Raw genomic sequence first — 22,356 nt, forward strand, 5'->3', positions numbered from 1 at the left:
CTAGCCTTTTTTCAGCCAATTTTCCGTCTTCATTTTGTTGACATTAAGGACTTTACTGAAAGACTATTCTGCAAAAGAATGAAGAATTAACGATTCATACAATGTTATCTGTGGTGTGTATGGCTGGAAATCATAGGATGTTTCTCTCTCCGCATCAGCTCCAAGTTGTCGGACATATGATGCATATTGCTGTCCCAGGTCATATAGCTTACTGCTTTCACACAGCGTTTGGAATCCAACAGGCAGGGGCGCTGTCTCCTTGTGCATGCTTTGATAGTAGGATATGGTGGCCTAGAGAGAAGCAAGGAAGACACAGTGTATGGGAAGATGGATAGGGCCAAAAGGGACTAGATAAAAATACTGACAATTATTATATTATTATACAAGATTTATATAGCGCCAGCAGTTTAGGCAGCACTTTACAACTTGCCAATAATTAATTAATTAGAAATAAGTGTGCTGAAGATAACTTGAGGAGAAGTGAAACATCTAGTAACATTAGAGCTAGAAAGAGCAGCAAATGAGTAAAAACGTCTTTCTTGTACCGAACGTAGGATCTGGTCCGTCTGTTTGATGAGCTCTTGTAGCTGGCGAAGAACATTTACTTTAATATCTTCCAGCTCCTGCTTCTGTGTCTTGGCATCTGCAATGCATGTCCGGTAAGTTGCCATTGCTTCCTCTGCCTGTAATTAGATAAGTGTGCAGAAGATAAGATTGGATCTGGAATGACACTGCAGATGGAGCCAGCAAATAGCATACATTTAAAGCTAGCTTTGAAGGAGCAGCTAGACTACTGTACGTAAGTTATGTAAGATAACTAGATTGGAAGAATATAACTAGATTTGCCTATCTTATATTGGTCCTCCATTAGGGAGCTTTCACTTTTCCTCTAAAGGGCTACTGCTATGAAGGGGAAGGGGGTGGATTCTCTCTTCTTTATGGAAAGCTAAAATTCCAGAAATCTAATCTGTCCCACAATGAAATATGTGTAATAAGCGATTATGTCAAAATAATAACATTGACAGTATTTGCATATTGTATATACATTAACACAACTCTTTAAGGTATGAGATGTATTCCAGATAATGTGCTGCATTTGTTTTCTTGCCTTTTCACCAGTCTTACTCTGTTTTTAGCTTCTTCCTCAGCTCTCCTTTTTTTGTCAACCGATTTGGCACCACTGTGACTCTGCTCCTCTTCAGCACGTGCTGCATAATACTGTGCTTTTTCATGCTCTTCACTACGTTGCATATATATCTGCTTTGCTTTTCTGAGGTTGACTTCTGCCTCCATCTGCCAGAAAGAGAAGAATATGAAGTTATATAAAGGAAAAAGTAATGGCAGTTCAATGTGCTATATGGAGAGGGATTATAGCAGATGCAATGGTAATTTGGCTCGATGTTTACCAGAAAATGTTCTCTCTTTCAAGAGAACTTTCGACTGATCCAGCTGTTTACAATCAAACGGGGAATGGAATATGTAGGCTGCTTTACCTGCCTCCAGCTCAGGCCTGCTTGGAGAAACAATTCTTCATCCAGGATGGATTTTCAGGGCTAATTACGGTACTTTTATAGACAACCAGTGCCTGCGGAGCTTTTTCCTCTCATCATACAAACAAACATGAACAGCCACTTGGAATAAACATGCCTGCTTGTGCTTTTATCGTTTGCAGGAACCATTGTTCTTTTAAAGCCTGTAGGCACTTTTAGAAATGTCCATGGATTTCTCATTCTTCCAAGAATACTATTGTGTACACCATACGGGTCTATGACTATATAAACACACTAGCAATATATCTGACTAGTTACAGGCTTATATTTTGGAAGGAACACATAAATGAAAAGACGTGAGATGGTTGATTTAGGTGCTGGGAGGGTACAGACCTTGCAGTGGTAGAGCGTGTGTGCATTAGTTAGAGATGAATAATGTGACTAAAATGAACATAGCTTTGGGGTTAATTACAGAGAAGATGTGCAGTGTTAAATTTTACCAGTTTCCGCTCAGCTCGCTGCCATTGCTCCTTCAACTCTTTTCTGCGTTTCTCATGTTCCAAGCGTCGCATATTTACTGGCTTCAGAGAGAATGAAACATAGGGAAAATTAATATTGTCATCCAATGGTGCTGTTATTTAATACTTAGCCTTACAATAACACATATTTATAAAATAATGCAGCTAATAGGTTGATCTTATACCTGCAGATATGTCTGCTGCTGAAGTGTTAAAGATGTGTGGAGGACTCCATGTGCATGGTCTTGGTCTTGCTCCAAAGCTACTGAATAGATGGACTGGAAGGGCATACACGGCTAAGAATGAAAGAAATAAAAATTGAAATGAGAGAGCAAGGTAAATTATATAGGTCTCACACTAAGAATTAACACGTTGACTTTGCTCTGAAAATTCTAAACATAATGAACCTAATGGCCAGATTATGATAGACAAAAGGAAAATGTATCATAGGCTTATTTTCTATCATTTTTTATCATCTTTACTGACTAAAATTAGACCCCCATTTTGTGACAATGGGCCCTAGCTCCTTTTTACATATGCTCTAGTCCTGCCCACAGATACAGGCTTACTAAAACCATATAATAATAACCACACGAGGTCATGGGTTCCCCCAATACAACTAGACCCTTGGCTGTGCCTGTTGGGTCTTCTTGAGTCTTTAGAATTAAATTTGCACACCTTTTTGCATGATTTACTGCTAAGACACAGGTGGATAAGGTGTGGATCCAAGCTGGGGTTACCTTCCTTACAACAATGGAAAGCAGTGATTAATAAAATGCTTCTGTATAGGAAACTGATCTACAGTGCCTTAAAAAAGTATTCATTCCCCTTTAAAATTTTCCACATTTTGTCCTGTCACAACCAAAAACGTAAATGGATTTTATGTGCTAGACCAACACAAAGTGGAACATAATTATGAAGTGGAGGAAAATGATAAATGGTTTACAAAAATATTTTAAAAATAAATATCTGAAAAGTGCGGCATGCATTTTTCAGCTCTCTTTACTCCGATACCCCTAACTAAAATCTAGTGGAACCAATTGCATTCAGAAGTCACCTAATTAGTAAATAGTTTCCACCTGTGTGTAATTTAATCTCAGCATAACTATAGCTGTTCTGTGAAGCCCTCAGAGGTTTGTTAGAGAACCCTAGTGAACAAGCAGCATCATGAAGGCCAAGGAACACACCAGACAGGTCAAGGATAAGGTTGTGGAGACATTTGAAGCAGAGTTAGTTTATAACAAAATATCCCAAGCTTTATACATCTCACGGAGCACTGTTCAATCCATCATCTGAAAATGGAAAGAGTATGGCACAACTGCAAAGCTACCAAGACATGGCCGTCCACCCAAACTGACAGGCCGGGCAAGGAGAGCATTATTTAGAGAAGCAGCCAAGAGGCCCATGGTACCTCTGAAGGAGCTGCAGAGATCCACAGCTCAGGTGAGAGAATCTATTAGTCGTGCACTCCACAAATCTTGCTTTTATGGAAGAGTGGAAGAAGAAAGCCATTGTTGAAAGAAAGCCATAAGAAGACCTGTTTGCAGTTTGTGAGAAGCCATGTGGGAGACACAGCAAACACGTGAAAAAAGGTGCACTGGTCAGATGAGACCACAATTTAACTTTTTGGCCTAAAAGCTATGTGTGGTGGAAAACTTACAGGGCACATAACCTTGAACACACCATCCCCACTGGGAAACATGGTGGTGGCAAGGATGCTTTTCTTCAGCAGGGATAGGGAAGCTGGTCAGAGTTGATGGGAAGATGTATGGAGCCAAATACAGGGCAATAATAGAAGAAAACCTGTTAGAGTCAAAAAAAGACTGGAGACTGGGGCCAAGGTTCACCTTCCAGCCGGACAAAGACCCAAAACATACAGCCAGAGCTACAATTGAATGGTTTATATCAAAGCATAATAATGTGTTAGAATGGCCCAGTCAAAGACCAGACCTAAATCCAATTCAGAATCTGTGGCAAGACGTGAAAATTGTGGTTCAGATGCTCTCCATGCAATCTGACAGAGCTTGAGCTATTTTGCAAGGAAGGATGGGCAAAAACTTCACTCTAGATGTGCAAAGCTGGTAGAGACATACCCAAAAAAGACTTGCAGCTGTAATTGCAGCGAAAGGTGGTTCTACAAAGTATTGACTCAGGGGGGCTGAAAACAAATGCACGCCACACTTTTAAGACATTTGTAAAAATTTTGAAAACAGTTTATCATTTTCCATTTCACAATTATGTGCCACTTTGTTTTGGTCTATCACAAAAATTCCCAATAAAATACATTTACATTTTTGGTTGTAATATGAGAAAATATGGAAAATTTCAAGATGTAGGAATACTTTTTCATGGCACTGTATGACCAAAGTTCGTGGGTTATGAGTAAGCGACCTACAGGGTCGTGAAACATGTCAACCGTGTCCATGTCTGTTCGATGCAACGTTGTCTTTTATGAATGGGAATAAACACTTCAAGTTCATTCATCTCTGAGTGCGGTCACTTTTTCTCTTTGGAAGTTTGATCACTGGACGGCGGCACCAGCACCTGGATATCTGTGCCTCACCTGAGCGGCTTTCCCTGTGTTGCTTGAACCGTATGACCAAACAAAACTCCAAAAAATGTAGGGTATGCGGCAGGACAATTTTCTGCCTGACTCCTTCGATTTAATTGAGAGAGATAAGGCAGAATGTGGGTGATAGGACCACCCACTATCTAAATTTTAAAATTCTTTTTAACTGGTAAAACATGTTTGTCTTTTATATCCAGATATAAAAAACATACTGAATGTGTTCATATACTAGATCATGCAGTGCATAAACATTACCACAATTGGTTCCTGTGACTTAAAAGGATATAAAGTGTCACACAAAATTTCAATATTCCCTGGCATTAAAAAACAGGTGTACGCAAAAATCCTGAATAAAAGATAACCATATATGAATGTCATTTGATGTAAGAGGGTGGGGCCCCAGAAGCGCATAAGCCAATTCTCAGCAGGAGCTACATGTATCCTTGGTGTTACTGGTGGTAGCAGTTCTATATGGTGTGATGAACCCTCTCCTGCCCATGGGTGCTGGCAAGGCAATTTTTATGTGACCTGATTTCATAAGCTTGTGAGTATTGCTTTTGTTAATAAATTAGCACTACATAATTCAAAAGGTCATATCGCTCTGTGCTTTCTTTTTGTATCTATGTGAATAATATCTTATATGTCTTTGAGAATTTCCATGAAGAATAGACAGCTCTCCAAAGTGCATTGTTCAGCATCCAGCTTTTTTACACACTGCATAGACTGTTGAAACAAGTCATATGTGAATATTCAGCCCCAAAAAAGAAAAATATAACAGAATTGTGTCCCTTGCTGGGGTAACAATTGGACATGACTGCTACTTATATTGTGTATGTGGTGATGAACCCATAAACCTAATTATTTCAAGTGCTTCTAATCACCGTTATCCTCTTACCTCTTGTGTTATGACACCTTTGGTGGTGTTAACCAGTTTTTGAAGTCCCTTAGCATATTCCATCTCTGTAGGAAATGGGAACACAAAGTCAGTGTTTTAATGACACAGCATGTAACACAAACACGGTGTGAAAATCAAGGAAACATGAGGAAATGTAAGAGAGTGTGTGCATACTAACATAATGGGATATACAGGCATTACCAAATGGGGTTTAATGTGGATAAATGTAAAGTTATGCACTTGGGGGCTAAAAATATGCATGCATCATACATAGTAGGCGGAGTAGAACTGGGGGAATCATTGGTGGAGAAGGATCTGGGTGTTCTGGTAGATCATAAGCTTAATAATAGCACACAATACCAAGCTGCGGTTTCCAAAGCAAGTAAAGTCCTTTCTTGTATTAAGAGAGGCATGGACTCCAGAGAGAGAGATATCATTTTGCCCCTGTACAAATCATTAGCAAGACCTCATCTGGAAAATGCAGTTCAGTTTTGGGCACCAGTTTACAAAAAGGGGAACTGAAGAAAGTGCAGAGGAGGACAACCAAAAGTGATAAGAGGCATGGAGGAGCTCAGCTATGAGGAAAGATTAGGTGAACAGAGTTTATTCTCTCTTGAGGAGATTAAAGGGAAACTCCAGTCAAAAATGAAATTTGTTCTATTAATAGTATAGTAAATATCTATCTTTTAAATTATTCATTTTCTGGCTAGCTGCTTGTGTAGCTTAGAAAGTGTTATCTAAACTAGACAAACAGCTTCTTCCTGTTCTTCACCTACAACGCTATATCCCTTTATCTGAATTTGCTAAGCTGTCTTTCACTTCCTGAAAAGGTTGTCGGTCTTTCCTAGATGCGACTTTGATCCAACTTTACACTCTCTGGATCAAAGTTGCATCAAAGTAGTGCAGATACCTTTTCAAAGTTGCTGATTTTCAAAGTCGCATAGATGGGAACAGGTGCTATTGAAATCAATTAGCTGTAACTTGTCACTTGACTTTGTGTGTCCAAAGTTGCATGACAAGTCGCACTAGTGGAAACGGAGCTTTAGTCTATGTTTCTACTATTGCAATGTAGAGTGCGACTTTGACCCAACTATACACTCCCTGAATCAAAGTCGCATCAAAAGTTACATCAAAGTAGTGCAGGTACCTTTTCAAGGTTGCTGATTTTCAAAGTCACATAGATGGAAACGGGTGTCATTGATTAGTCGCACTAGTGGAAACATAGACTTAGTGTGGTTGCTTGTACTATGATTATTGTAGATAGTGAGCTGAGACCCCACAGCACTTCCAGCTACACTGACAGCCCCTCCCTTCAAGCTTTCTTCTCCTATGGTAGTCTTCATTCACAGCCCCTCACAGCTATACTGTATATGTGCACTGCACCTGCCCCCCACCCCCGTGTCCTATGTGAATTATTTCTTCATTTTCTCATGAATTGGCATGTACAATGCATCTTTACTGATGAACACTGGGCAGGAACCTATGGTCGGCTCCTCCCATTCTGTATACGCCCACTGGCTACACAGGAACAGTGCCCCTCCCTGGAGGTGATGTCACCTTTCAGTAACCACACCCACTTGCTGCTCTTGGATTCAGAAGAAAGAGGAATTGAAGTCATGTGACAGCAATGAATACTGCAAAATAAAGGTAGAAAAACTGGGATTTTTTCATTTTGACACATAAGGCTGAACTCCACTCACATTAATGGTTGCAGGGGAGAATTTAAGGTATTAGGCTGTACTTCCGCTTTATGATCAACCTGTACTCTGCTACTGACCATCTATATGACAAAATATCACCCTTGTCATGCCCCAACCTAGCCACTTCCATCTACAACAGTTCACGGTCATCCTACCTAGACAAGCTTGCTCCCCTCACTACACGCAGAATTTGGCCCCGACCGCTAAAACCCTGGCAAACAGACGACACCCGAAGTCTCAGAAAACGTAGCCGCGCACTTGAGCGCCTGTGGCGTAAGACTAAGTCCCTGGAAGACTTCAACAAATATAAATCTGCCCTTCTAAAATATTATTCCTGCCTCCTCACTGCCAAGCAAACCTATTTTACCACGCTCATCCAAACATTCTGTTCTAGTCCCCGTCATCTCTTCTCTACCTTTAACTTTCTATTCTGTTCTCCACCAACTCCACCCTCTAGCTCGCTCACTGCCCAGGAGATCGCCAATTACTTCAAAATTAAGATAGATAAAATTTGCGAGGAGATCTCCAATGTGCAGAAACCTCCCCCACTTACCAACCCATATCCACAGGTACAATCATTACTTCCCTCGTTCCACCCTACTAGTATTAACGAGGTTGCTGTACTTTTATCTAACACCCATCTAACCACCTGCCCCCTGGATCCTGCTCCCTCGCACATGCTACGCTCACCCTCTGACTCTATTCTGCGCTCTCTAACTCACATCTTCAACCTCTCCCTCTCTTCTGGCATCTTCCCTAATTCTCTAAAACACGTGCTAGTCACTCCCATCCTTAAAAAGCCCTCACTGGACCCCACCAAACTTCACAATCTATGCCCCATCTCCTTACTCCCCTTCTCCTCCAAACTCCTTGAACGATTGGTCTACAACCAACTGAGTGACCATCTGACTAAGAACAATCTTGTTGATCCCCTTCAGTCTGGATTTCGCCCTCAACATTCCACTGAAACTGCTCTCCTTAAACCTCACAAACGACCTACTGACAGTGAACACCAATGGACACTATTCTGTACTACTCCTCCTGGACCTCTCGACTGCCTTTGACACAGTAGACCACCCCCTCCTCCTCCTCAAAAAACTCCTCCGTGACCGTACTCTTCACTGGTTCTCATCCTACCTATCCCAATGCACCTTCAGTGCTACTTACAACTCTACCTCCTCTCCTCTTCCTTTCTCCGTCGGGGTCCCCCAAGGTTCTGTCCTTGGACCACTCCTTTTCTCAATCTACACCTCCTCCCTGGGTCAGCTGATTGCCTCCCATGGCTTTCAATATCATCTCTATGCTGATGACACCCAAATCTTTCTCTCCACCCCTCAGCTCTCTCCTTCAGTCTCCTCACGCATCACCAGCTTACTAACAGACATATCAGCCTGGATGTCACATCACTTCCTCAAACTCAAACTATCCAAAACCGAGCTCATGATATTTCCTCCACCACGGTCCTCTTCCCCTGATTTCTCGGTCAACATCAACGGCACAACTATCAACCCATCCACCCATGCCAAGGTCCTAGGTATAATCCTGGACTCTGAACTATCCTTTCAGCCAAAGCTTGCCGCCTCAACCCCCGCAACATCTCCAAGATATGTCCCTTCCTAACCAATGATGCCACAAAGCTTTTAATCCACTCCCTGGTCATCTCTCGTCTCGATTACTGCAACTCCATTCTCATTGGCCTACCTTTAAAAAGACTATCCCCCCTTCAGTCCATCGCTGCTGCCAGGCTCATCCACCTTGCAAACCGCTCTGTGTCTGCTACCCCTCTTTGCCATTCCCTCTATTGGCTGCCACTCAACCAACTAATTAAATTCAAGTTACTAACCATAACTTACAAAGCCATCCATAACTTGGCGCCCAGCTACATCACTAATCTGGTCTCAAAATACCAACCAACTCGTTCTCTTCGTTCCTCCCAGGACCTCCTGCTCTCTAGCTCCCTTGTAACCACTTCCCATGCTCGCCTCCAGGACTTCTCCGGAGCTTCTCCCATCCTCTGGAATGCTCTACCCCCATCTGTCCGACTATCTCCTACTTTGTCTACTTTCAAACGATCCCTGAAAACGCATCTCTTCAGAGAAACCTATCTGGCAACCACCTAACAACTGTACTTTTATTTTCTCCATCAGCCCATCCCCCACAGTTATAACCTGTTGTATCTCTTGACCGTCCCTCTAGATTGCAAGCTCTAATGAGCAGAGCCCTCTGATTCCTACTGCATTAGAGTGCATTGTATTTGTACTGTCTACCCTCAAGTTGTAAAGCGCTATATAAATACTATAATAATAATAATTATAATAATAATAAATACATAAGGGGCCCATATAGTGAACTTTAAGGTCATCACAGAGGACAAAGGGGCACTCCTTACGTCTGGAGGAAAAAAAGATTTAAACTCCAAATATGGAAAGGTTTCATCACAGTAAAGAGATGTGAAAATGTGGAATATAATTCTTGAAGTGCTGGTTCTGGTCAGCTAAATGTACATAATATAACTGGATACTAATATTTATAGGTAAAGTTGATTCAGGGAATATTGGATTGCCCCTTGGGTTATCAGAAAGGAAGGAAGTAATATCCCCCCCCCCCACACACACACACACTTTTGCCTTCCTTTGGATCAACTGTGGGTATTGGATAGTATATAAGGAGGTTATCTAAGTGTCTGTTCTCTTTTTTTTTTCTTTTTTCTTTTGTCTGCTCTGTTGGTTGAATTGGATGGACTTTTTTCGACCAGATTAACTATGTAAGACTTTTAAATCTGATATAAAATGTAAAATGTATGACAAAGGTCTATTTCTAGAATGAGACAGAGATGAAAAATACAATGTATAATAACAGTAATCCCTTGCCCCACAGCCTACCCAACAATGTTCTCTTCTCAATATAACTGGTCAGATCTTTCATGTATTTTGCAAGTTTTTTTGCATAGAAAAAGGCTGCTCGTACACCTCCTTCACTCTTCTGTAGGATAATGTCCACATCATCACCCAAAGGGTATCCTGTGATCATACAACATCAATATATCATGGCACAGATATTTCCAATGGAATTTTTTCAGCTTCACTGTATTCATATAGGTTATAGCTTTGCTCACCTGCATCCATATATTCTGCGTTGGCCAGTGTATGCTCAGCTCCAGAAAGACTACCATATAAGCTCTCCATGGACTGTTTGGAGTTAAAGATTGAAAAACATGATGAAAATTATTAAAGGAAAATTGCATAGGTAATACTAAATATGATATGCTAGGAAAACTACAACCATGTCTTACCTGGCTCTGATCCCCAGGTGGTAAGGATAATAAGGTGCTACTGTCCACTTCTCCCATAAGGAATTCTGAGATGCTGGAAAAGTAATAATAAAAGGCACAAACCAATGGCAATAGTTACTAATCTCCACTACTTTAAGTCCAAACATATTTGTTCCCTGTACCCCTTTCAACAACCCTGCAACTCACGTGCTGCTAAAGCACACAGCCATGCTCTCCAAGGCCTTCTCAAAGTCACGTTTCTCATTTTCAATGCTTGCTTCATAGTGAAAACCTGTGTTATATAAAAAGGAGATAAATAACTACTGAGAGAAACTAACTACTAAATATTTACTGGATCCTAGAAACTAGAACAATTCAGACCTTTAACTTTGGAGATGAGGGTCCCAGCTGCAGTCAGAGTCTCTACAGTGTTGAGGAGAGGATATTTGTTGATTACTTGGCGAAGGAGTCTTAGTGCTTCCCCAAGGCACTCATGAGCCAGTGGACGCCGGGTCTCCTTTACCTCTGTAGGAAAAAATAAAGATAATATATGCTCAAAAACAGGCTTATAGAACTAATGCTATTTAAAAAAAAAAAAAAAAAAACATCTATTACTTAACAGAACATCACTAAAATGTAATTTGTATGATTTATTGGGGTTTGTTAGCTTTATCTCTAAATGAATGTCAAGGGCTGCAGGTAAGGGGCCACCACCAAGATATTTATTTTGTTTGTTTTTTCCTTTTTCCATTATCTGGTCACAGCTTGGGTAAACCAGAGATTAAAATGAAAAGTAGTACAAATATAAACTATAGGGAGTATTCACAAGACTCTGCAAAGGTTACACAATTATGGTTGAAGAGCACACAGCGTGTGTGTGTGTATATATATATATATATATATATATATATATATATATATATCCAAAAAAATTAAAGGAACACTTTTTAATCAGGGTATGTCATTAAGTTAATTAAACTCCTGAGATAATGATCTGGTCAGTTAAGTAGCAGATGGGGTTGTTAATCTGATTGTTTCAGCTGCTTTAGTGTTAATAAAATTAACAGGTGCACTAGCTGGGAAACAATCCAAAAACAAGAATGGTTTTACAGGTGGAGGTAACTGACATTTTTTGTCCCTACTCATCTTTTCTGACTGTTTTTCTAGTTTTGCATTGGGCTAGGGTCAGTGTAACTACTGGTAGCATGAGGCGATACCTGGACCCTATAGAGGTTGCACTGACAGTCCAACTCCTCCAGGATGGCACATCAATACGTGCCATTGCCAGAAGGTTTGCTGTGTCTCCCAGCACAGTCTCAAGAGCAATGAAGAGATTCCAGGAGACAGGCAGCTACTGTAGGAGAGCTGAACAGGGCCGTAGAAGGTCCTGAACCCACCAGCAGGACCGATATCTGCTCCTTTGTGCAAGGAGGAACATGATGAGCACTGCCAGAGCCCTACAAAATGACCTCCAGCATGCCTGGCACCATGGCGCTCAACTGGCATTGCTATTTACCAGAATTGGCATGTCCGCCACTGACACCCTGTGCTTTGGTGGGTCAGTAATGGCCTAGGGAGGCATATCCATTGAGGGATGCACATACCTCTACAGGCTAGACAATGGCACCCTGACTGCCATTGGGTATTGGGATGAAATCCTTGGACCCATTGTCAGAGCCTACACTAATGCAGTGGGTCCTGGGTTCCTCCTGATGCACGACAATGCCTGGCCTCATGTGGCGACAGTATGCAGCCAGTTCCCGGAGGATGAAGGAATTGATACCATTTAATGGCCCCATTCTCGTCTAACCTAAATCCAATAAAACACCTCTGGGACATTATGTTTCAGTCCAACCAACACCGCCAGGTTGCACCTCAGTCTGTTCAGGAGCTCAGTGATGCCCTGGTCCAGATTTGGGAGGAAATACCCCAGGACATCATCCGTCGTCTCATTAGGAACATGCCCTGACGTTGTCAGGCATGCATACAAGCACGTAGGGGCCATACAAACTACTGAGTACCATTTTGAGTTGCTGCAATGAAATTTCAACAAAATGAACTAGCCTGCTGCATCATTTTTTCTTTTTGATTTTTGGGGGGTCTTTGAATTCAGCCCCCTGTATGTTGATAATTTTAATTTCCATCAAACGATATGCCATCCTTTCATTCCTAAACACATTACCCAGTCCATATCAGTATAAATATTCAGCATGATCATTTTTCCCCATCAACATCTGATGTGTTTTTAAAGTTTTCCTTTAATTTTTTTGAGCAGTGTATATATAATATGTTTGGAGTTTATATGATACCCTTTACGGTCTAACAAAGTGGCTGCATTTTCTTTTTTTTAGGCTTTTGTTCCACTTCTATTTGACCTGGCGATCCAACCAGTAACACACTTCCTGTCTCAGGGTGTCTCTACTCTGGATGGAGGAGAAATGGAGACACTTTTGGATAAAATGTCTTTCCTCTGAAGACATTCTTTGGAACAAAATGTATTAGGACAGAGCATCACCGTGATGTCTTTACGCTGGTTCACACGGGCAGCACTGGCTTGTTTTTTTTGATGCTGTGACTACATTAATTTAGGAGTATTTTAGCCAGTTCTATAATAAATTAAGTTTAAAACTGATACACTAAGTGGATTCTCCCTCTTACTACCTGCATACGAGACCATCCTGAGTTTGTATACCCACCTGTAAGCAATACAAGCGTCCTATATCCTTCTGTGAGCATTTGAGGATAACAGGGTCGAGAGAGCCATCCATGCGTGAGCAGTCTAAGCAATATACTAATTGCTTCTGATGTTTATGAGAGTTGTTCCTAGTGTGTGTGTGGTCAGTCATGAACGAACAAACAGAGAGCCATCCACCCATTTATGGGCAGCATGAATTTATTATATTATGTTTTAGAGTCGAATGTTCTGGTAAACTTATTGGTGTGGTGGGGGCCAGGAGCATTGTATTGGTGGAAGTGGCACAAAGGATACACTTCATAGTTTAGACATTAATGGTGCGTTGAGTTATTTTGAGGGGACAGAAAATGTACACTGTTATACAGGCTGTACACTCACTACTTTACATTAGAGCAAAGTGTAATTTCTTTAGTGTTGTCACATGAAAAGATATCATGAAATATTTACAAAAATGTGAGGAGTGTACTCACTTTTGTGAGATACTGTACATAAAAACAGATTAGAGGCCTTTTGCCATTCTGTTGGGTAGTTCTATTTATTAATACTCTATTGCACAATAATTAATAAAAGTAAAAACACGTGTACATAAATGTGAAACATCAAACATAATCAGCACACCTTTTGTATCCCTCTCAAGTTGACCAAACCATATACAGTGGGTATGGAAAGTATTCAGACCCCCTTAAATTTTTCACTCTTTGTTATATTGCAGCCATTTGCTAAAATCATTTAAGTTCATTCTTCTTCCTCATGAATGTACACATAGCACCCCATACTGACAGAAAAACACAGAATTGTTGACATTGTTGCAGATTTATTAAAGAAAAACTGAAATATCACATGGTCCTAAGTATTCAGACCCTTTGCTGTGACACTCATATATTTAACTCAAGTGCTTTCCATTTCTTCTGATCATCCTTGAGATGGTTCTACACCTTCATTTGAGTCCAGCTGTGTTTGATTATACTGATTGGACTTGATTAGGAAAGCCACACACCTGTCTATATAAGACCTTCCAAATCACAATGCATGTCAGAGCAAATGAGAATCATGAGGTCAAAGGAACTGCCTGAAGAGCTCAGAGACAGAATTGTGGCAAGGCACAGATCTGGCCAAGGTTACAAAAAGATTTCTGCTGCACTTAAGGTTCCTAAGAGCACAGAGGCCTCCATAATCCTCAAATGGAAGACGTTTGGGACGACCAGTACCCTTCCTAGAGCTGGCCGTCCGGCCAAACTGAGCTATCGGGGGAGAAGAGCCTTGGTGAGAGAGGTAAAGAAGAACCCAAAGATCACTGTGGCTGAGCTCCAGAGATGCAGTCAGGAGATGGGAGAAAGTTGTAGAAAGTCAATCATCACTGCAGCCCTCCACCAGTCGGGGCTTTATGGCAGAGTGGCCGACGGAAGCCTCTCCTCAGTGTAAGACACATGAAAGCCCGCATAGAGTTTGCTAAAAAAACACCTGAAGGACTCCAAGATGGTGAGAAATAAGATTCTCTGGTCTGATGAGACCAAAATAGAACTTTTTGGCCTTAATTCTAAGCGGTATGTGTGGAGAAAACCAGGCACTGCTCATCACCTGTCCAATACAGTCCCAACAGTGAAGCATGGTGGTGGCAGCATCATGCTGTGGGGGTGTTTTTCAGCTGCAGGGACAGGACGACTGGTTGCAATCGAGGGAAAGATGAATGCGGCCAAGTACAGGGATATCCTGGACAAAAACCTTCTCCAGAGTGCTCTGGACCTCAGATTGGGCCGAAGGTTTACCTTCCAACAAGACAATGACCCTATGCACACAGCTAAAATAACGAAGGAGTGGCTTCACAACAACTCCGTGACTGTTCTTGAATGGCCCAGCCAGAGCCCTGACTTAAACCCAATTGAGCATCTCTGGAGAGACCTAAAAATGGCTGTCCACCAACGTTTACCATCCAACCTGACAGAACTGGAGAGGATCTGCAAGGAGGAATGGCAGAGGATCCCCAAATCCAGGTGTGAAAGACTTGTTGCATCTTTCCCAAAAAGACTCCTGGCTGTATTAGATCAAAAGGGGGCTTCTACTAAATACTGAGCAAAGGGTCTGAATACTTAGGACCATGTGATATTTCAGTTTTTCTTTTTTAATAAATCTGCAACAATGTCAACAATTCTGTGTTTTTCTGTCAGTATGGGGTGCTATGTGTACATTCATGAGGAAGAAGAAGCAAATGGCTGCAATATAACAAAGAGTGAAAAATTTAAGGGGGTCTGAATACTTTCCGTACCCACTGTAGATCAATCAAAATGTCTACTAATACAAAATCTCAATTTATATATACATAAGCATCACGATGAATAAAAAAACTTTAGTGTGATTTAACACTGTAAACAAAGTGCAAGTGCAAAAAAAAAAAAAAAAAGATTTCTCAAAACCACAAAAAGTATGCAATTAATTCATATAAATCTTTAAACATGATAAAAATCTAATAAAAAATATAAATATGTGTATGTGTTAAAAAGCAATAGATATAAAGTTCATATAGAAAAAAATATATTGAGAAAATTAAAAAAAAACAGTCCCAAAGGTGCCGAAAGTGCTGAAATCAATATGGGATTCACTCGATGCTCTATTCACTGTATTCGCTCGTGAGAAAACACTCGATTGTGCTCCTTCCACTGGATTCGCGAGCATCAAGTGAACCACATATGGATTTCAGCACTTTAGGTACCTTTCGGACTTTTATATCACTGCCTGTTTTTTTAACTTTTCTCAATATATATTTTTTCTATATTGAACTTTATATATATTGCTTTTTGACACATACACATATTTATATTTTTTATTAGATTTTCATCACATTTAAAGAAATATTTATATGAAATAATTACGTACTTTTTGTGGTTTTAAGAAATCTTTTTTTTTATTTGCACTTGCCTTTTTTTTTTTTATTCATCATAATGCTTATGTATATATGAATTGAGATTTTGTATTAGTAGAAATTTTGATTGATCTATATGGTTTGGTCAACTTGAGAGGGATGCAAATGTGCGCTGATTTTTTATGATTTTTCACCTTTATGTGGTACACCTGCAGAGAATAGCAGCAGCAGTTTGTGGTGATTTCCCTTTCCTTTGTTTGACAATTTGACCATTGATTGACTAGGCGCTTGATCAGAAAATTTTTGTTTCTTTTTATGTGTACATAAATGTAGAGGCTCTTTGTTTTCTTCTATGTTTTGTCTGTTATTTATTTCTTTAATTATTATGCAGCATATTTAAAGTTTTTTTAAGTACATATATATATATATCTTTTTTTTTCTGTCCAATTTTTGTGTGTTACTATTAAAAAAAAAGTTATTTTACATTACTGGATTGTATTTTTTAAATTCATTTTCATTTAAATTCATGATACTAAGTCGAATATCATTTTATAGAAAAAAAATAAAACTGTCCATTTCAATTTTGGTTTTCGGCCAAGTGCATTCTGAATTTTTGGTTTCAGTCCAGAATTTTAATTTCGGTGCACCACTAAAAAAAAAATAAAATTAATGCAGCCACCATATCTAATGCCTCGTACACACGCAACGATTATCGTCCGACTTTTGTCCAGAGTTGTGTTTTGTTGGTTGGAATGTGCTCTAGACTGCACACGAATTTTCTCAGCCAACAAAAAACAACTTCAGAAGTGATGTCATGTGCTGGTTTACTTTCCGTGTGTTTTTCCTTCTCTGAGCATGCCCAGTCTTGCTCATCAGATTTTTGTCTGCAGAAATCTGTACTGACTGACGGAAAATCGGCCGTTGTGTTGACGGCCAACAAAAATTTTATAGCCTGCACACCAGATTTTATTCGGCCGAAAAGTCGGAGTACGGTTGTCGAAAGCATCATACTAACAAGCCGAAAATCGGTCGATCGGACATTGGCCAAAAATTCCCGGCCAATAATCGATGCGTGTGTACGAGGCATAAAAATAGGGGAGTTGCAATCTTATACATTTTGGTTTTTGGGTTTATTGCCATTTAAGTTGTTAAAGTACAACTAAAGTCTTCTGCATAGCAGTCCAAAACGATTACCAAATCCAGTTACTATGAGATAATTGAGCCCTAGTTCATAGTCCGGTTGAAAAAAAAAAAAAAAAAAAAAACACAAATCCATCTGGCTCAACCAATAACAAAAAAAAAAAACAGTAAAAGAAAACACAACCATAAAATCCCATATACACAACCCTTTACCCGCAGTTGATCCAGAGGAAGGTGAAAAACCCCAGTTCCTCCTCTATTAGCGTCTCACACGCTCCTTCTCCCAGACAATGAGAATCACAGTGGGAGGTTTGAGCAGTTCTGTCAATCCAGAAAGCAGTGGGCAGGTTGTTGTGGCCAGGTGCTGACCGACAAGCTACAGGCTTGGGAATCAGCAGTGAAAGCCACAGCTACTGCTCCATTTTTTTTCTTCATTCAACTGTAGTGCAAGAAGTAAAATTCTTGCCACTAATGAAATGGATCCTTAGGGTCCTTTCACACAGAATGGAGTCCGTTCTGCTCAGCGGGGGATCGATCCGCCGATCCCCGCTGAGCAGGCGGATGACAGCTCCATCTCCGCTCTGTGTGCGGAGACGAAGCTGTCAGATTCCTGCTGTCCTCTATGGGGAGATCAGATGAGCACGGACCGCCTGTCCGTTCTCATCCATTCCCATCCGATCCAATCTGCCAGACTGATGGAAATTAGGGTTTCCATCCATCCGGATATTACAGACAGGATCGGAATCGGATAGCAGCGGGTGTCAGCGGAGAGGTCTCTGCTGACATCTGCTGCCCCATAGGGATGCATGGAGCTTCTGATCAGGTACGGTTTTTCAGGTGGATCGGATTGGATCGCTCGTGTGAAAGGGGCCTAAGTGTAGAAACTTTCCTCTCCTCTCAGCCTCATCTAATCAGTGAACTTGTATTTTAAAAAAAATACAAGACATTATATTATTGATTGGCAAGTGACCTCCTGTGTTCAATGTACAGGCTACAGGTTGCTAGAGCAGCACCTAAAGAGACCAGTGCTTTCTGCACAGCAGCCTTCTGGGTGTGACATATGAGGAATAACATGCTAAACAATTATAAAAGTTTAAGAAAAAAAAATTCCTGGAGTTCAGTTTTAAAGTATGTCCCAACCCTGTCACTGTCATTTTGCTGTAAGATAAAAATGGAAATTTGTACACTGAACACTTATCATTAGAGCCGGTTCACACTGAGGTGATCCGACTTGCCGGGGCGACCTGTGAAGTCGCGGTGCACAGCGCGCACCGCGACCTCGGAGAGACATGGATGGACTTCATATCATTGAAGTCAATGCAGGTCGCTCCAGGTCGCCCCAAAGTAGTACAGGACCCTTTTTCTAAGTCGGAGCGACTTGTGTTGCTCCTATTAGAACGGGTCCTGTGCTAATCTATGGCAGGCGACCCATGGCGACTTGTCAGGCGACCAAGTCGCCTGACAAGTCGCCCCAGTGTGAACCGGCACTGTATGCAAAACAAAACAACAAAAAAACAAAACAAAACAAAACCAAAAAAGAAAACACAGTACATAATCCATCTAAGTGAGATCCCATTCACACTGGGGCGACCTGTCAGGCGACCTGGTCGCCTGACAGGTCGCCTGCCATAGAGAAGCTGTGGACCCGTTCTAATAGGAGCGACACAAGTCGCTCCGACTTAGAAAAAGGGTCCGGAGCTTCTTTGGGGCGACCCGAAGCGACCTGCATTGACTTCAATGATATGAAGTCCGTGCCGGACGCTCCGAGGTCGCGGTGCGAGCTGCGCACCGCGACCTGTGAGGTCGCCCCGGCAAGTAGCGTCGCCCCAGTGTGAACGGGGTCTAAATGTAAATTTTCTTAGACATACACAGAAATGCACCAGAGAATGTATCCATTAGGACCCTTTCACACTTGTACGACTTCAAAATTGCGCCGACTTTAGAGTGCAACTTTGATGCAACTTTGGATGGGTGCAACTTCAATAAGACTTTGACCAGTTTTAATTGACAACTGTTGCACACAAGTTGCATTGTATAACATTCAGGTATGACTTTCATGCAACTTCTGAGGGTTAACATTGAAGTCTATGGCCCTGAAGTTGCATGAAAGTCGGATCAAAAGTAGTGCATGAACTACTTTGAAGTTGCTGCAACTTTAAGTTGCGCATATATGAATGGTTTCATTGGAAAACATGGGTTTTTAATTACAAGTTTCAAAGCATCCTAAAGCAGTATTAAACTCAAAACCAAAAATGGATTATATTGCAGCTTACCAATCATTAGATGTGGTGGCTGCATCAGTTTTCTTTTCTTTGGCTCCCCCCCTACTACCACTTTAAGTTATTCCTTCAGACTAAATACATTAAAATCAGTGGTCGTCAACCCTGGTCATCAGGGCCCACTAACCGGCCAGATTTGCAAGATAACTGAAATACATCCCAGGTGATATAATTTGCTGCTCAGTGATTGCAGTACTCTAGTCTGCATCTCCCAAGGTAATACCTAAAATCTGGCCTGTTAGTGGGCCCTGAGGACCGGAGCTGAGGACCACTGCATTAAATCACACTTGTATTCCTTGTTTTTGTGTGTAAAAGTGTGGCTTGCAGATTTTTTCATATCATGCTGCAACATTTCAAATGCTTACATTTTACACCTGTAGCACTACTCTCTTGGGAGCTGCTGGTTACAGATTCCCCTGGGTTACCCATAGTAACAACTTGACGATATAGCATATTCAAAGTGCTTGTCTCAGTCAGAAAACAGTCTAGGGGTTTTTGTTTTTTTTTTGTTTTATTAGAGAACTTGGATAGCAGGGATGAGTGGGATACTCCAACTGTATAAACTATGCACAATTGCTTGGAATTCTATGTAATGCTGAGTGCGGTAAGACCGCTGCTTCACCTTGCCACTTTAGTGAAGATGAATTACTGAACTGTACTGCACTGTGAATCACTCTTCAGGGTCCTACTTTGTCCCTTTACACTGACACTCTGTGTGAGCTGGCCCTTTGATCCTCTGACTTCACTGGAGTGGTCTCCCTTCCTTGGCAGACACTTTGACAAGTCCCCTGGTACTCATGGACACTGTTCTTCCTGGAAGACTCTGCCAGCAGCTCCACTGTCAGCTGTACTGGATCCACTGTGACTCAGCTCCACACCTGGTTCACTAGGCTGACTGCCTAAGACCACCTTTCTCATCTCATGCAGTAGGAGGAGAGACAAGCCATCAGCCTCCTCCTGGGACTCTGCTTCCCGCCAAAGACGCCCTGTCACATGTCCCCCCGGCTTTTATGAGCAATCCCAGAATGCACTCCCACTGGGACTCTCAGAAAAGCCAATGTGTCACTGGCCAGGTTTCCTCCACTGTTAAACAGGCTCCCCTATTGGATGCAGTGGGAACACTCCCTTAGACTCAGTGAATCACACCTAGGAACTAATAGATCAGGCTCCCCTGATAGGCAGACGGAGCATACGATGCTTTGAACCTAGCACCTAACTAGGAGGGTGCTACACATCTATGAGCCAGCAGATATTTGTAAGTTAGACAATCAGAAGTGAAGATCTATTTGGAACTACTCAGTCCATAAAGGGTTTTTTCACATGGGCTTTCCGCCTGGGGGACTCCGTTTTGCACAGCGGGGGATCGTATCCGCCAATCCCCGCTGACCAGGCAGATAACAGGTCTGTCTAAGCTTACTTTGCAGAGACAGACCTGTCAGATCACCGCTCTCCTCTATGGGAGATCAGATGAAAACGGACCGGCTGTCCGTTTTCATTCCGATCTGATCCTCCAGACGGACAGAAAATAGGGTTTCCATCTGTCTGGATTTGATGGAAAGGAACGGATAGCAGCGGACATGTCAACGCTGACATCAGCTGCTCCATAGGGGTGAATGGAGCATTCGATCAGGTCCACCTAAAAAACTGGCAGGCATACCTGATCGGAAAGCCTGTGTGAATGGGCCCAAACAGGCACACTTAGGCCTGGGTTCACACCTATGCAGGTTGCAGTTTTCATATTCCAGGTGTATTTTGCATTTTTCAATACACATTTTTGATCCATTGAAGTCTATGGAACCAAAAACTAGAAAAAAGTCCCTGGCCCTTTCTATAAAATGCACAAATGTGAACATGACCCATAGGAAACCATGTTAAATGGACTGTAGTGTGTTTCTGCAAAACTGAAACTGCACTAAAAAAAAAAAAACACATAGGTGAGATTCGGGCCTCAATGGTTTATAAAATGCGTAGAGATCCCGATGCACTTTTAGCACAAGGTGCAGGTTGGTCACAGGTATTCCCAATACAACTGTATCAGGCTGGATCACCTGATGGTAATCTCATGCCTGTGGGATCTAGGAAGCAAAAAGGAAGCCTGCCAGATTTTCTGGAGATATCACAATCCTAGGTTTAGGCCAGCCATACACGGTTTGAATCTTGGCCGGTTCCTGCTAAACCATTATTGGACAGGCTGAATGTATCAAGTTGATTGGTCGATCCGATTAACCTGGGTACAACCAACCTGCCGGATTTGCTTACCATTATTGCAAGCGGCTGCTATAGCTGTTCGTGATAATCACGGCTTCCCCTGCCCCCCCCCCCCCCACTGGGAGAAGACAATTGCTGGGCACGAGAGATTCTCCTGTCAAAACTGTCTATGTTGATGGTGGAACCGTGTAAATTTCTTTCCTACAACCCATGGTTGCAAGAAAAAAAATTTGCACCGTCTATGGGCTGCCTTAGATAGCTACTAAAATATACAAATTAGTGTGTTTAATGATTATATTCAAAAGTAAATGAGCATCTTGGAGACTGACATATTGAGAATCTTGAAATAATCTTTTCAAGAACAATGACCCATAAGGCTCCATGCACACTGCATTACAGGAGAAAAGCAGCAGAAAAAATGCAGTGAAAGCTGTAAGCATGCATGTTCTCACGTCTGGCAAGTTAAATTTATTCTGGCCATTAGAATGTTTTAATGCACGAACAAGCATAAAATGCACCTAGCATTAATGCACGTATATGTGCATTTGCATGTTTTGTTTTGCCCTAAACGCTCCTCTGTTGAACACACAAGTGATGTTTTTTTCCTGCCTCTAAACACCTGTAAATTTTTTCCAAGTTACAGTAAGGGCTCTTTCACACGGGCGATCAGATCAGATCCGCCTGTCAGTTTTTTAGGCGGATCTGATCGGATCCTCCATGCAGCTCTATGGGGC

The 22,356-nt window shown here is 41.5% G+C and overlaps 1 protein-coding gene across 2 annotated transcripts in view; it reads right to left on the reverse strand.

The window, feature by feature from the left end:
• Positions 1-22,356, reverse strand: part of ARHGAP45 (Rho GTPase activating protein 45) — a 179,253-nt gene that overhangs the window by 39,922 nt on the left and 116,975 nt on the right. Inside the window, exons 3-13 of one of the 2 annotated variants that reach the window (XM_082264696.1) lie at positions 10,825-10,968; positions 10,651-10,735; positions 10,465-10,537; positions 10,288-10,360; positions 10,055-10,192; positions 5,473-5,537; positions 2,194-2,304; positions 1,991-2,071; positions 1,126-1,293; positions 546-683; positions 101-291 (exon numbers count right to left, since the gene is read on the reverse strand). In XM_082264696.1, coding sequence (XP_082120822.1) covers positions 101-291; positions 546-683; positions 1,126-1,293; positions 1,991-2,071; positions 2,194-2,304; positions 5,473-5,537; positions 10,055-10,192; positions 10,288-10,360; positions 10,465-10,537; positions 10,651-10,735; positions 10,825-10,968 — 1,267 coding nt within the window. Of the gene's footprint in view, positions 1-100; positions 292-545; positions 684-1,125; positions 1,294-1,990; positions 2,072-2,193; positions 2,305-5,472; positions 5,538-10,054; positions 10,193-10,287; positions 10,361-10,464; positions 10,538-10,650; positions 10,736-10,824; positions 10,969-22,356 lie in introns of those variants that run through there. The other variant, XM_082264695.1, reaches the window with a different exon arrangement.

The sequence above is a fragment of the Pelophylax lessonae genome, assembly GCF_965119305.1.
Source record: "Pelophylax lessonae genome assembly, chromosome: 1".
Taxonomy (NCBI): Eukaryota; Metazoa; Chordata; class Amphibia; order Anura; family Ranidae; genus Pelophylax; species Pelophylax lessonae.